Source organism: Aythya ferina, assembly GCF_964211825.1.
Source record: "Aythya ferina genome assembly, chromosome: 2".
In the NCBI taxonomy this organism is placed as follows: Eukaryota; Metazoa; Chordata; class Aves; order Anseriformes; family Anatidae; genus Aythya; species Aythya ferina.
In genome coordinates, this window is record NC_140297.1 from 96465202 (window position 1) to 96481651 (window position 16450).

The 16450-nt window shown below is 37.6% G+C and overlaps 1 protein-coding gene across 1 annotated transcript in view; it reads right to left on the reverse strand.

Moving 5' to 3' along the window:
* ELP2 (elongator acetyltransferase complex subunit 2) overlaps positions 1 to 15135 on the reverse strand; it is a 32945-nt gene extending 17810 nt beyond the window's left edge. Inside the window, exons 1-11 of the mRNA XM_084508380.1 lie at positions 15000 to 15135; positions 14835 to 14913; positions 14508 to 14593; positions 13077 to 13227; positions 11867 to 11944; positions 8899 to 8963; positions 5540 to 5606; positions 4466 to 4600; positions 3447 to 3542; positions 1463 to 1563; positions 151 to 282 (exon numbers count right to left, since the gene is read on the reverse strand). Coding sequence (XP_084364506.1) covers positions 151 to 282; positions 1463 to 1563; positions 3447 to 3542; positions 4466 to 4600; positions 5540 to 5606; positions 8899 to 8963; positions 11867 to 11944; positions 13077 to 13227; positions 14508 to 14593; positions 14835 to 14913; positions 15000 to 15131 — 1122 coding nt within the window. The 5' untranslated portion in view covers positions 15132 to 15135. The remainder of the gene's footprint in view (positions 1 to 150; positions 283 to 1462; positions 1564 to 3446; positions 3543 to 4465; positions 4601 to 5539; positions 5607 to 8898; positions 8964 to 11866; positions 11945 to 13076; positions 13228 to 14507; positions 14594 to 14834; positions 14914 to 14999) is intronic.
* Between the last annotated feature and the right edge of the window lie 1315 nt (positions 15136 to 16450).

Below are 16450 nucleotides of genomic sequence, written 5' to 3' on the forward strand. Positions count from 1 at the left end.
CTGCAGAATACTGTATTCACAGGGTGGACATTTCTATTGTTAATTTTAAGCTGCACTGTTACATTCGATATTTTCTGTTAATAATACAGCTCAACTAAAGTGACAAACGTAATGTTTTTAAGCACTAATAACAACAAATAAATAATGTACCTTATTAACCGAAGACTGTTTCCAAAGGTGAAATGCTCCATGAAAAGCATGAGCAATGATCATTGAACCATCTGGACTAAACTGGCAGTCAAAAAATCCAAGGGTATTGCCCCCCACTTCACCGACCCGCACCTGAATTAATGAACAGAAGTGAGATATCCATGAAAATTGTCTTCAGTTCATATAAACTCATCCTAATCTCTTGAGATGCAAATTTAGTTATAGGCAAGAGTTTACATTATACAATATTCTTCAAATGTACTTTGTGTAACTGCGAAGTTGAGCACCAAAATATCATGGGAATTAAAGCTGCGTGCCGCTGCTGCACGTAGTCTCCCTTCCTAAACATCTCAGGAGGGGGATCTTGCTCAGTCTGAGGTCTAATCAATGCAAATGGAATCTAAAAAGAAAGTAACGACTCACAAGCTTTACAGCACAACTGCTTTTTAGAAGCTTGCAAATTTAGGCAGACAACAAATAGATTCTCTGTATGTTCACTCTACTATGAACTAACTCATACTTCAAGTAGAAAGGCACAAGGATTTTTCAATGGAACAGGGGAAGAATTACATCCACTACTCTAATTCTCTTCTTTCCCTCGAGAGAGTATTAAGACTTTCTTTGTGATCGGAAGTCATAACCAATGGTTGGCATAACCCTACACAAACAAATTCAGCTGAAATACTGCTATATGTTTTCAGTTAATCTGCTTTTCCAAAGACACCTACCAAAGCATTAAATAAATTTGGTTGTACTACTTGTTTATTTAAGATGATCCACATTAGAACAGCATTCAAAATAATACAGTGAAACATGAGCATCCAGCTCAAACGGAAGAAAAACCTCATGTCACAACCCATGAACAAGTTACTGTGAATAAAACAAGGCTTGTGAATTCTGTGTCAGCTGCCCTGGCGAAAGTGCTTCGATGCATGTTCCCACAAGGATTAACTATAAATATTTCAGGGTGGTTTCTTCCTCTTCTGTCTGAGTGCACAGTGTGTGTTACTATATAGCACCTGACTTGCTATTCTGTGAATGACAGTTGAGCAGAAACTGTTGTCAGAATCTCCCCAGTATTGTAATAAGAAAGCAATAAAAACTATGCTGCATCAAATCATTTTTGATAAACATAGTTTTACTTGCAACAGTGTCAGAATGAGTATTCTGCAAGAAAGAAGTTTTTCTCTCCCAAGAAGAAAAAAGCCTTTCTCTCCCAACATTTTATAGTTTTTTTTTTCTTCCAGTATGCATACAATGCTGAAAAGCCACTTTTAATACAGTATATATTGTGAGGAAGACTGGCACTTGCCTGTTCTAGCCAAACTCCGGATTCCTTATCAGGTTCCCAGAGGATCACAGTTTTGTCCATTGATGCAGACAGTATCCTCATTGGTTGTTGTATGCTGCCACCTACAGTACAAGAAAAATGATTACCCTACAACATGAGAATGCTTTCTAAAAGAATTTGCTCATACTGAAATGCAAATATGCTAAGAAATTAGATGAGCAGTGGGGATGTGCAATGCAGCACTTAAATGCCACGCTTAATAGGCCTTGCTTACTTACTAGGCCTTCATTAGTAGGTATTGTATTTTTTAAGCCATTATCTCCCAAATGAAGTGTAAAATACATACATGAGAACAACCATATTCTACTGTTTATTCACTCCAAACAGATGTTGGAAAAAATGTCATTCGGAAGAAAAGCTAGAGCTTCACAGCAAGACCGCATAGAAGTGGTCGGATCTTTTCTTCAGATAAAGTTCTTACCAGGAGATTTCCAGTTTAAAACAACAAAATTTCTATGCCAATATTCACTGTTTTTTCAAATTCAGGGTTAGATTCACTAATGGATTTCAGCTGACTATAGCACCTTGAAATAAATACAGCAGTAAAGACAGCTCACAGAAGTCAATGAGACTCCCTAGGCAGCTAGGTGTTTCACCATGCATTGGGGAAACACCTAGGATAACTGTTGAGGAGCCCTTCAGAACAGAGACGTTGGTGGGCATCTCCTGAGGCAGTATCTATTGTCAGCACCAGATCTCTTAGCTGCTGCATATTAAGTTGTAAGCAATGCCCTGGATCTGTCTCTCCACTCAGCCTGCCTCTATTGAACAAGAAAATCTATTTTGGGGAATGCAAGGTTCGGTAGGACCACAGAACACAAGAAGCTGTATGTACATAGAAGCATGGTGTAAGATGGTGTAAGGAAAGCTACATCGTCTAACAAGACAAAAGTTTTTGGATTGCAATGCAAGATTTGCATGCCTATATTTTGCCTAAACCTTGATTTAGAGGCAAAATGTTGCATTGGCTTGTACTGGTGTACCCCCGTTTCCTCCCACCCGAAAAAAATAAATAAAAAAAAAGATTGTATGAGGAGAACAGACTAAGACAGCATATCTAAAGCAAGTGCCACGTCTTTCACTACAGCTATTTTACCATCCTAATTGCACTCTACTGTTCAAGTGCTGTATACATACTGTCAAAGCTATGCTTTGTACTGGTTAAATCACCTGCCACCAGCAACTAAGACACCTCAAAAAAAAAAAAAAAAAAAAAAGGCAGCTTTGCCAATAACAATACATAGGGGCCTTTTGATGATGCAAACATATCAAGTCAAGAATCTCAATCCCTTACATACCAGGCAGACATGCACCAGCAAATCAGTACTGCAAACAAGGCTGTCAGAATTTAAGGATTTAAAAAGAAAAATAAAGACTAGATCAAGATATAAAATTAAAGTAACTAAATAACAATTTTTCAACAAGAGTCAGTGTTAATGCCTTAAAGCTACATGCTAGCTAGAGAAAAGTGATACTCAAGGAATTCCTGGCATGCTAAATTAATGCATGGAAGACTGGAGATTAATCTTCTGAATGATGCTATTTGTTCCTTTGTAGTCCAAGAAAAAGAAAGGAGCGCTCTTGAGTTAATACTGACCTTCCAAAAAAACATACATTTCAAATACATATATCACGAGAAAATATTACAGCTATTAATTCATAGCTATAAATTGAATTCTTTTTAATCCTGTAATAAATCAATTACAATGAAGCAAGTAGAATACAGCATCTTGCAACAGACTGAGCCTGTGCAGCATGAACAGCAGATGTGCTACTGGCACATTCAGCCAAAATACCATTTACCTATAAAACATTATTTGCAGAATTTAAACATTCTCATAGTCCACAGTGACAAGTGAACATGCAAATGAAATGACAAAACACGTGATTTTAGTCATGCGTATAATGTTTAATATAACTGCTACAGTGTTTAGTGTTGGTTTACCTTTGGAAAAGGAAGGTTGCCAGTGAACTGCATACACCCAGTTTTCATGACCAGCCAACACAGACTCCAAAGTAACTGCGTATGTTGTACCAGTATCTACCAGAAATCAGAGAAAATCACATTTCTTTCTAAAAGTCAAGAAAAAAAACAGACCATTTCTGATATCTTCAATGATAAAAGCAACTACTTTCATCATCTATCAGTATTTCAACAGCCTATTGACATTGAACAGGTCCTTGAAAGCGTACTTTGCAGCAAGCCCTGCATACCATGTTGACACTAACATGTCGCCTATTGCCTCAAAGTGGTATCACAGAACTCCTATAGAGCTCTCAGAGAATTTTGAAGTGAACTCTGACATCATCTCTGCCCGTATTCTTAGACATATTTACATCTCCAAACAACTGTAAAAATAATGATCCATTAGAATTTGGAGAAAGTATCATAAGCACTTGTTACACGCATCATACAAACCTCATTATATTACCTAAGTTGTCTAGTAATTTACCCCGCTATGTCAAAATTGCAACCCCCTGACATTAGTGTGCTCAAATAGTACATTAAAAAACCACAAAGTTAGTCTGCACATACTTATCTGTTGTCTCCAATTCTTTCCAGAGGTTTAAGTAACAGTGTTCCTCTTAATGTATTGAATTTAAAAGGAAGTAAGAAGTATGTTATTAAACTGGAGGAGAGCTACCTAGCAGCATACCTCCCACAGACAAATATATCTCCTGGCTACGTACTGCATTTGGAATATGTGTAACAGTACAGGTTGATATTAAGCTCCCTCATTGCTTTACCATTTTTGTAACACATTGTTAACTCTATACAGCCACTGCTTTAAAACAGTAACTCTACTTTTTCTAACAGCTGAACAAAACAATGCAGTCAAACTGGTCTCTGATACTTGTAACACAACAAAGAAAAATTAAATGGTAAGCAGCTTGATAACCTCCCCGAAACCACTAACAGATACACAAGAAGCTGTATATGAGAATTTTACAGCTGGTACCTACCTTTAACAGTAAAAACATTCTCTTTCAGTCTTATGGAATAATCTTCAGTTTCTGAAGATTCCTTCGATTTCATACACACTTTCCAAATTCTTATCAAACAATCCTGAGCACAGCTTGCTAAGAATAGGTCTTCATCTATTTGGTTAAAAACATGACAATAATTAAAGAGTCATATTTTCATTGCAACCAATGCCATGACTAAACTACTATCTTTCCAAACTTTCACTACAGCATTTTCCTCACTTTTCCCGTTTTACACTTACCATAAATACTGCTATTTTATTTCAACATCAACTTACTCTACCATTTCAAACTCTACACTTGTTTAGAATCTACTGACTATAGACATTTCTCTGCCTATTAGATAGGGAAATGTCTCATGGTAATACTATACATGAGCTTCCCTATTACTTGTGGCCTTCGCTCTCCCAATTCCAACATCCACAATGAATAACCTAATACTGATAAGAACTTCTTTAATCCATTTCTTTCTTCAGGACTGTAACATCCTCTAATGCTCTATTTTATTTTTGCCATTGCAATAAATATTTGATTAGTTAATGTCTGAATAGGTTCTCTTTTTAATCTCCTATTCTCACAAAAAAAAAAAAAAAACACATGAGGGGAAGAAGAAAATAGTTTCACTCTATTTTTAACCTTTTTGAAGAAGCAGCAAACTATTCCTCATTCAGATATAGACACTGCCATACTGAGGAACTTTAGCAACTTGTCTTTCTATTTGTTTGCATTAGGCACCAGTTATGTAAACACGCTTGAAGCAAGCAAAATAAAATGAGGAATGCAAACATAAGTGTGTTCTGTATCAAACTTACTGCAGTAGTAATTTTGAGAACTGAAACATGGTGGTTGCAGTATAGGTTCAACAATTCCTGTTTTTAACAAGTCACAAAGTTCCACCTTGATTTTTAATATTTGTGTACCATCTCAAAAAAATAAATAAATGCACAACCACAAGAGCTCAAAAACTACAGTGCATCAAGAACACCTGCTGGAGTGGTAAAATATCAGTACTATTATTAAACCAGTATTCCACTTTTTTTCTTTCATACTGACCACACACTGCCCATTCAATGCCTCTTATCCAATCTTCATGGCCAGGGAGGATTAATGTTTTCTGAAACTGAATAAAATTTCCTGTTAGGTCATAAAAATGTATTTGGTTACCATGCACATACAGTCAATTAGCTTTGGATTTTGAGGTCTTTCACATTTACAGCTTTTATTATTTGAAATTGGAAAAATAACCTGTTACAAAAGATTGTAATGCAATGATAGGTTCTAAATAGGCCTTTCTGATTTTGTCACCATTGTGTAAACATGTTACATTATGACACTTTCCATATATAAGCAGGAAAGCATACGAATTTAAGGAGCTGAATCTATTTTATTTTAGCTTTTTAAGTTAATCATGCTGACAGTGGTACACAAAAAATAACACAATCCAAATATAACACGGTAAATAATTTGTATTAGACAAAGTAGATGCAACTATAGATGATGTGAAGAATGAATACAGGTAAAAATCAAGCAAGAAAGCTAGATGTGCCTTCATTTATTTCCATAATTAATTTCTGATACAATGCTGTTAAGAACTGCTACTTATGGGGCTGGAAATATTCTGTATGTTTCTTAAGTTTATTACTAAGTTTCAAAGTGTGTTATACATCAAGAACTGTATGTGCAGATGGAAACCTCTGTATGAACACAGGAACACAAACAGTCCAGTTTCTCTTTTGAGAAATTCCATTACTAGTAGGTTTTCATTTGTAACACTACCGTTTTACAGACTGGAGTGGTCTGTAACTGCTACTGGGCTGATAAGTACCTCATGAAGTTCAACAAGGAGAAGTGCTAAGTCCTGCGCCCAGGGAGGAACAACTCCAGGTACCAGCACATGCTGAAAGGACCTGGGGGCCCTGGTGGATGCCAAGTTGAACGTGGTTCAGCAGTTTGCCCTTGCTGCTAAGAAGGCTAATGGCATTCTGGGCTGTATTAGGCAAAAAGCATAGCCAGCAGGTTGAAGGAAGTGATCCATCCCTTCTACTCAGTGCTGGTAAGGCCACATGTAGAGTACTGTGACCAGTTCTGGGCTCCTCAGTACAACAGAGATATGGAGCTACTGGAGAGAGTCCAGTGGTCACAAAGATGACAAAGGGACTGGAGCACCCCTCCTGTGAGGAAAGGCTGGGAAAGCTGTTCAGCCAAAGAGGAGACTTGGGAGAAATCTCATCAATATATAAAAGTACCTGAAAGGAAGGTGCAAAGAGGATGAAGGCAAACTCTTTTCAGTGGTGTTCAGAAACAGGACAATAGGTAGCAGAAGTCCAAGTCTTACGGTTTTTCTCTGGCTGTCACTAATGTGAGCTCCCTCCTCCATACAGCTGACAATCATCATGGAATTAGAAAAAGCCCAAATTATCTCGACTTTCTTACTTCACTTTTCAGCTAGACTGAATTATTTCAGGGAAAACATACTCAAACATACACAGCAAAATCTTCTTACATAAGCCAAGCTCAACATACAGATGTTGTTTTAAAGCTCTATTTTGACAGTCTGGTTTGCTTTGCTTCCCCTTCACAGGGCCATAATACCTCTAGCAGGAAGATGGAATGAGTTTTGAAGATTTTTCCCTGAGTACTTTTATAAATCAATACCCTCTTTCAAGAACTCAGAAAAGTAAAGAGAGAAACATTTTTTTCTCTCTACTAAATGCTTTAAGGGATCTTCAAATAAATTATCTGTAAGGATGTGAAGTTTGCCCTCTGAATTTCAAAACCATTTTTATGAATAAATATATTTCAACTGTAAGATTCATGAGATTACCCAAAAGGCAGTCTGAATCAGCTAGTGAAAGAAACCTGAAAATACCTCATCCTTCCTCTAAGTATAACAATGCTGCCTGAATTTCAGTAGTATTTCTCACAAACTCACATTGTGCATTTGCATTCCTACAATCTTTGATCATGAACTAAAGAAGAGATTTCCAAGAGTTAATGGGACAGAGCTATGGAACCTTGCCAGAGAGGGAAGAAGGCAAAAGTTCAGGTTCTAGTCACTCTCCTACATCATGTTTTATTGAAAAGTGGCAGAACAACGTCAATTTCTTCAAATACCTCTAAAAGTAGAGCTACAGAAGCCACAAAAGGTGTCAACAGACCTGAGAGAACCTGACTAAATAGGAGAACCAGTCAAACTGAAAGTTTTGTCTGAACCATAGAAGCAAACAAGTTCCAGATTTTGAATCTGGAAAATCAGCTGCACATTGGCAGAGATAGAAGTCTTTCTTCAGCACCACTGCACACTAAGAATCATGAGAGGCATTCGGCCACTGCTAGCTCTTAGAGAATATCATTAAAATGATTTAACTCATGAGCTTCACAGGAAAAAATAAAGCTAAGAAACCAACCCTCTGTTCCTGCTTAGTGGTCAAGATATCACTGACATAGGAGATAATAGGTCAAAGTATTATTATTTTTTAATCAACCAAAAAGTCTTATTATGTACATGACAGCCTGATCAAGCAAGATAATCCATATGATTATTTTCATTTGTCTCAACAAGCAAAAAGAAACACATACTTCTCAAAATCTAAGGGGACTGTACCTCAGAAAGCTCAGAAAAATAATTGGTTCCTATACATGTTAGTTCAGTAAGGTTTTTTGGTTGGTAAGCTCATTTGTGCATTGTTGAGGGGAAGGGTGGGATCCCTGTTCATTTGTTTTTTAAAAGGGACTGATAAGGAGAAAGAAGAGACATTGACTTCTGTTTTGGAAGACAAATCATGCAACAGCTCCTTTAGAATCTGACAAAATTTCTGAACGGCTGCAAGAGAGGACAGAATTTCTTTGTAGAGCACCAGAGGAACATTTAACTGTATGAAAAACTAAGGATTGCCAGCCTCCAAATAATAGATGAAAAACGTGTATGCCTATAGAAGATCAGATACTATTTCAAGTATTTGTTTGGGCATTCAGAAGCATTCAGCACAAAGGGTATAGTTAACAAAAATACAGTTCAACACATACAAATCATACCAGTTTTTCTTTAAGAATCTATAGAGTGAAAAAAACATCATCTCCATATGAAACATTCAGTGCACAGATACTCAGTAAAGAAGCAGTCATAGTTATTTATGTCAGTGGGGATAAAGACACTGGGTATCTTCAAGTAAGGAAGAAATAAGGAAAAATAACACTTTTACAAACAGAATCCAGCTTCAGCATTTTGTACGAGCATTTCACCATTATCAAGAAAATGAATGAACTATTTGAACAGTGGTAGTTTTGTGTGATGGTTATCTAGAGACAGATCGTAGCTATAGAATAACTTCAAAAAAAAATAAATCAGCAGCACATATGAAAAGAAGCAAAACTGTGTAACGTGCTGAGCAAGACACGAAAGCTATGATTACCTGACTGCTCTGCTGTATAAACAAATGTATTTTGCAGTCATCACCACCACAAGCCAGTATTGGTACTGAAATGGAAAAAAAAGACCATTACTGAAGTTACAAAATCTGATGTTCTAGGATATGAAAAACTACATGGATAAAAAACAAATACAATAATATAAACTTACAGGAAGGCATGATATCACTTTTTAAAAATTGTTTTCTCAGACACGCACCTTATATTTTTTAAAATAAAGTAGTATTTCAGGAACACAAAACTCAGAAGATATTTTGGCACGTAAGTAAACACAGCTTCCTGTTCACACAAAGGCTATGGAGCCCTTGCCTTACATAGGGTTGAAAATATTGGACTAGAGGTAATGAACTGTTCAGAAAGAAGACCTGGTTTCAGGTCCACAGAAATTCAGCAACAGTGAGTTTTCTTTTCACATAACGCAATACGTGTTCTTGGAGCTTGTATCGTGCTTTCCTGAGGAATACATTTTATAGGCCATTACAGTAATTACATACTTACTGAATAAAAGTTCAAGTAAGAATAACGAGAATTGCGATCTAGTCGCTGCAAATGTTCTCTTTCAGAATGTTCTATCAAGAAGCATACAACTGGCAAAAATGGACTATTATACATTTTTCACAGAAATGCTCTACAGTAACAGAATTTGCATCAATTGAAATGAAATCCTCCAAAAGAAAAAAAAAAATAGTTGGAAACTGAGGTCCAACCATAGTGGGGACAAGATGATTTGCAATGCTTTTTCAAGTTTGCTCTCTTTTCACCTGTTGCAATTCAATTCTGAAGAGACAAATGGTTCTCAACATTTTTTAAAAATATATTTCAGCAACTATCAGTTAAAATACTAGGCATTATGAACTTCAGTGTCTTCTGAAAGCTAAAGCATCCATTACATATGAATCAATTTTCAACGTGAGCTTTAAATTTCTTTGATTGGTGGAATCAGAGTTTCCTGTAAATGCTTCTATATCAGGAGCGTAGCCTATGACCTTCAGAAAATTAATTCTTTGTTTAATTCCTGACTTCAGAGCTGCAGGTTACCCTCATCATGAAAGCTTCTCTAAATCTTAATACAGGTGTCAGCATAGATTTCATAAAGATTTCAGAGCAACTCCAAAAGTTATCATACATCATTTTTTCCTGAAGCTCATTGATCTTCTGAATTGCCACTATATATTAATGTTTGACTAAATGATCAGCAAATAGATTTTTAATATGTTTTAAGCTATCTTATTTAATTTTATACATAATCATACACAACAAACCTCTGAAGCAGTTCAATTGCATGGACTTTTTGGGGGAGGAGGTAAAGAACAGAATATGATTATGCTCTATTAAAAGCTTCTTTTCTGGGGAAATATTTCTAAATATATATTTACAGTTCAAAATTTGAACTGTTTCTGGACAATCTTAGCAACGCAAATCATTTGTACTGAAACTGGCAATCAAAAGAAATATAGAGGCTTATTTGTTTTAATGTTAATTTTCCTTATAGAAAATAAGAATTTCTGATTTGAAACTAGTGCCATCTCTTCAGAAAAGCAAAGTACTCTTTTTCAGGTTATGAGCATTGTGCTATTTGGGTAACTAATTTAAGTCAGGATGGGAAAGAGGCCATAATAAAGGATTGCCCTGCTTTGAATGCAACTTTAAGCAAAACTGGGCTTTGGGGGCTCTGGTAGATTTTCCACAGTAAAGCAAAGTGTTTGTTATTCCACCATTTCAAGAAGATTCAGCGTAGTACATGAAGAAATAATCTATTACTTCACAGTACGAATTTTATCCTCATTAAACTGGTACCACAGACACTTCACTTCTAAGGAAAACTCACACTGGAATTAATATGATTTAACCTAAGCCTTTTAACATCATCTCAGCAACCACCTACTAGTGTATTTTCTGGAAAATAAGAGAGAAAGGTTTGAAGTTTTTCACCAGTGTAGACACTGTTTTGATAGCAGACGTGCTCTGGAAGCAGATATAAGTATTTCCAAATGGGGCAACACATCTTGATACAGCTTTCATATCTCCCAAAATTATCTCAAGCCAAAAACCAAAACAAGCTTCTGCAACTGCCTTGGAGGCATACAATCTAAAAACACATCAGTGTGGAACACATGCAGCAAGTAGTTGGCACTCCAGAAACTGTAAGAAGCTTCAATATGTTTCCTCTTCGGAGCCTATCACTCCTCCATCCAAATGAGGGGCTATAATGATACTTAAACACAAACCTAACAGAGCATAAGCATTAGGCTTGTATTGTGCTAGAGGATACACCTAGTTTTGAAAAAGACTGCTACAGATTTCCAACAGAAGAATGTATGTGTGGTAGGACATGAAAGCAGCTTCATTATGGAGGGAAAAAAACAAAACAAAACAAAACAAAGAAAATACAAGAGATTCAATTCTGAACATTTACATTAGCAGAAAACTCTATAAACCATAATGAACAGTCAGACTGAACTTGTTCAGCATCTTTTTTTTTCCCCACGTTTAAGACTGGACACATGCTTAACACTGCTCATTAACATGCATTTTCTGATGCAGCCCTGCAGATACTTTTTCTGTATCTTGCTCTGCAATCCAAACTACAAAATACATAAAGGTGCAGCACCACAAGGATTGAGTGAAACCATCAGTATCAGTTTATCTCATTCACTTCTATGTGTTACCCCGTTTTTATGCTGTCTTATAGTTCAACTACAGAACTCTGAGCAGCATTTTCAAAATGCTGCAATCAGCCAGTAGTTTTTTTAATTCCTAAGAAAAGTTCAGATGACATCTTTAAATACAGCCACCAGCTTAGGCTAATTCCCTAAAAAAAAAAAAAAAAAAAAAAATATATATGACACAAGCGTCTGGAGTTGGTTAAATTAAAATCCTGTTACCCAGTTGGGAGATTTCTTAGATTTTATTTTTCCTGCACTGATATTCAAGATATGCAGCTGTACTTACCATTGCTGCCAGGCAAGAAGGATAAGGAGACATCCATAACAAATCCATTTCCAAATCGCAGAATGTCAATGCATTTAGCTGAAAATGAGAACAGACAGTGTTGATCTCATTTATCATATTACTATTACATTGTCATCTTCTACATTATGTAGTTAGAATTCCCCATTCAATTTTATTTTAAGGAGCTGCAAAACTTCTACATTTTGTCAGAATCCATTGATTTTTAGAGAGAAAATAACCCTCAATAATAGTGTTATCTTTTAAGGGGTCATGGCAATCCATCCGTGGTTAGCTGAGTTAGAAGATAAGTTACTATTCTCCACTGAATATTAAAGTTGTACAGTTTCACTCTGGTGAAGCAATGAATATTGCAAATTGCATCCTGTGGCAAGAGCATTCACTACGCAGAAAGCTAAAACTGGACTCACTTGCTACAAGAGCAGACAGAGATAGGAGCAAAAACCAGACATCCTCCTAACACTGTTGAGACCCTAGAAGTAATTAAACTGGTGACATATCAAGATCAGAATAACAAGCAAGATGTCTGAATAACCTTCCTAAAATTAAAACAAAAAAAATTGAAAGGAAAGGACAGGACTTCAGACTCTTCTCTGGGAGCATGAGAAATGCCTTCTAGAACACAGGGATGAAGATTGGCAACTCCCATTTATTAATCTCACTTAGGCAGGGCAATGGGAAACCCTCAAGAACACCAGATAACAAAAAGCATGAGATACAGTCATAACAACTCAACTACCAACTAGGAAGTAACACTTTAAATCTAGACTATCTGTCCTAATTATTTCTTATGTATTTCAAAGAACAATTCTCTGATGTGTCCATACAAGGGCCTAGCCCAACAGAAGGTCAAGATCTATTATCTCACACTTTATTGGACTCAAGCCAATAGTAACAAATAGGTGAGTAGTTTAACGTTGCCTTTCTCATGCCAGCATTAATCATTCTACTATGTAATTTTACTTCATACAAGCAGACACTGAGCTAGTTTCTTCCCAGTTACAAGGACAAACAGTGGTTCAGAGCACCAGATTCTGAACACATGTTAAAAAGAAACTGGTAAGTTCAGCCAATACATCACTGACAAGAAATAAAGATAAAATATTCTGAGGAACAAATCTAACCCAATGCTATTAAATATATCATTTTTTATTAAGTCAATATGTTGTTGCTGCATTCAAAAATAAATTACCTTCTGAACCATGCCGAGACCAGATTCTCACAGTACAGTCAGACGCTGCAGAAGCTATTAACAGATCTAAATCAGGTTCATCTGACTGGTAGACAGCATCCACTGCACAAACAGCTTCAGTATGACCTTCAAGAGTAACGCTTTTCACAAGCTAAACACATCAGAAAGTTAAGCTGAACACATCAGAAAGTTTTACAAAGTCATACAAACTAACAAAATTAAAACTTCTCCCACATAAGTTACTGGAGTTTAAAGACATTTTAAGGAAAAGGGAAAAAAACAAAACACACTTAGTACTGAAAATAAGTTGTATGTTTGTGATAGTGGAGCTTCTGCCAAGCTAGGCTTAGGCTACAACACATTCCAGAAAGCATAGAGAAGGGGTACAGCAGTAATAAGCGTTAACTTGACAAGACTGAATCAAAGCTGAACAGACTTAAATGTTCCTGTGCACACTATACAAATTCCTTTTTTCACATCGTTTTTCAAAGATTGACAACAAGGCTGTGTACCGTGTTAGTGGAAAAGGTTAATAAAGAAATCCGTATATAATTTTAAATAAGTATGCAAAGAGTTTAAAACAGAACAGGAATTATTTGTTTCAAAGAACATTCCTTCATCAAACAAACCTGATGATTATGGTATGTGCACTTTTCCGTAGTACATTTCTGCTCTTGCTCATTTGAAAACGTCTAGTTTGAGATAGCCTATAAAACAGATTACCTACACAGCCACTGACAAGCTAATGCTTTATCAGCAATGTTTTTAAAACTAGATAATTGTATAAAGCATCTTTTTTTTCTAAATTTCAGTTTATTCTGAAGACTCTTACGCCATGCAGCACCTTTTCCCTTTTATTTATTTTTACAGTATGAATAGTAAGCTAGGTAAGTCGCTTGTCTCAATTTTTCCGACAAAACTCAACTGTTGCACATGCATTTTTTAAACACCTCCTCCAACTCATATACCATACTTGTAGACTGCTTATATACAAACGCTATACTGGCATACTGACCAGAAATCACTAGAAATGGATATAAAGAAACGAAGAGGTAAACAGGAAATATATACTAAAAATAAGCTTCACAGTATCAAGACTTCAAGGCCATTTAAAGTGTTACGTTAGATCAGAAACTTGAAGACTCAAAACAGGATCTTTTAGACACGTTAGACAAACCAGATGATGACTAGTTACGTAATTTCTTAATGAAGTGTGATTTTAAAATATACACTACACAGGAATAAAAGATATTTTAGATTAAAACGTGGCATGACAACAGTCTGAAGAAGATACACATTGGATTCAGCAGTCATGGAACAATGAAAGCATGAACAGGAAATACAGACAAAATAAATACTTGCACTTCACAGATAGTCTTTGATAAGAAACAAGAAGAGCAGAAGCTTTAAAGGGATGCTATTTTTATTTACCTGATCATTCCACACTCCTTTTCCACTCCACTCCCAAAGAATGAGCTGTTTATCAGACCCACCCGAAACCAACTCCGTTTCAGTTGCTAGAAAAATACATTCGTGTTAGTTTTGTGAACTCTTTGTAACAGAAGCCAACACCACACACCAGTGACAGTGGTTAAAACCTGCACAGCGTCACACCCATGAACTGTAACCAAAGTTTCCATTAAAACAAAGCGTGACCGATACGAGTTGCATCATATAAGACAACTCGAGTGCAGAGGAATGACTTTCAGGCAAGGGGAAGCTCAAAGCAGTCGCTCCCGGAGACCCCGGGCCACTCACCTCCATCTCGCCGGCGGACCCATCGCACGCAGTTCACCCTCCCGGTGTGCCCGCGGAGGGTGGCGACCGCCCGCCTCGCCTGCGGGGGGGAAGAAAGCACCGAGCTTCAGCCCACCGCGCATCCCACACCGCCCTACCCCACCCTGCCCGGCCCCGGCCGCTCACCGCCGGCTGGTAGAGGACGACATCTCGGCAGCTGCCGAAGGCGAGCAGCCCCCGGCGCCCCCAGGAGACGGCCCCGCCGCCCGCCCGGTTGGCGCAGCAGGCGACATGGCAGAGGGAGACGGGCGCCGCCATCTTGCCCCGCCGGCCACGTGCGCGGCCGCACGCAGTTCCCATAGCAACGACCCCGCGCCGCCAGGGGGCCGCCATGTTGTGGTGGCGCCCTCCGCTCTGCCTCCTCCCCTCTCAGCCGGCCACCGCTTGAAAATAAAAGCTATTGCTGGTTCTCGTAGTCCTTATCACGCTTTTCATTAAATGCCCGCGGGTTACTGTGAAGTTGTGAAAGTTTTAAAGTTTTCTGTGTTTGTGTGTTCATTCGTTTGTCTTAAATAACTACCTGGGTCCCCGCTGGGTAGTTGTATAATGGCCCGGCCAGGGGATGTTGGTACCATAAAAGTTGGTCAAAGAAACTCTCGAAGACTCAATTTGGAGTATTCTAAAGAAAGCATTATTTAACCGCAGTGCCAGATGCACAGGAGATCGCTCCACCTAGTGTACATACCAAATTGCTCAACTGCAAAGGGTATTTCCAATCAAAACATACATATTCATTAGATTTCCAAGGAATAATTGACATATTCATATTATTTCCCATAGCTCATTAAAATATGCAAATGTCCCTGGGGCATGTAAATTTCTTTCTACTGATGGTCTTTGGGGGGCTTCTGGTGGCCAGCAACAATCCTCCACGCTGTGTTTGCTGGTTGGACCCAGTTCTTGCGCATGCTCCAGCCATCTCGTTCTTTATTGCCTTTTTGTTTCAATTTAGGCATGCATACTGAGCTTAGCTGGTTACACATCCAAGGACATATGCACAGCATGAGTTTCTCACCTAATCTTCTGACACATCCTCCAGGCCTGGGTCCTCTTGCTCTCACTTTGAGATACAAGTCTGTATTTTCTTACAGATGAAGCTATAATAGAAAGTTTCTAAACTTCCTTCTATCTAACTAAACATAGCAAAGGTTAGGCCTATCTGCTCATAAAGCATTTCAAATTTTGCTCTATCAAAAAGGGGGGTTGGGGAGGAACCATAGATCCTTTTGGTTCGGTATCACTGTGGCTGCCTGCACACTATCAGATGACCAAAATGGGTACACAAATAGGCACAAAGGATTGACAAGTATTGAAAGTTTTCATTCTGTAAAGTCACATTTTATGCCAACAGAAATAAATTACATCAATTGAAGAAGAATTGGGTGCAAGGGGAGCAGAGGTTGGAGTCTGCCAGGCTACCAGATCCACGAGTGGTATAAAAAGTGCCAGCAGTGGGCTGGATTAACTGAATATCTTGTGCATATAAATTAATGCCATGTGTGGTAGGAAAGACCTAAATTGAATATCTGAAATCATATTCCTGTGGTTATTATCCTTTGTCTTTTCAGTTGGCAGAC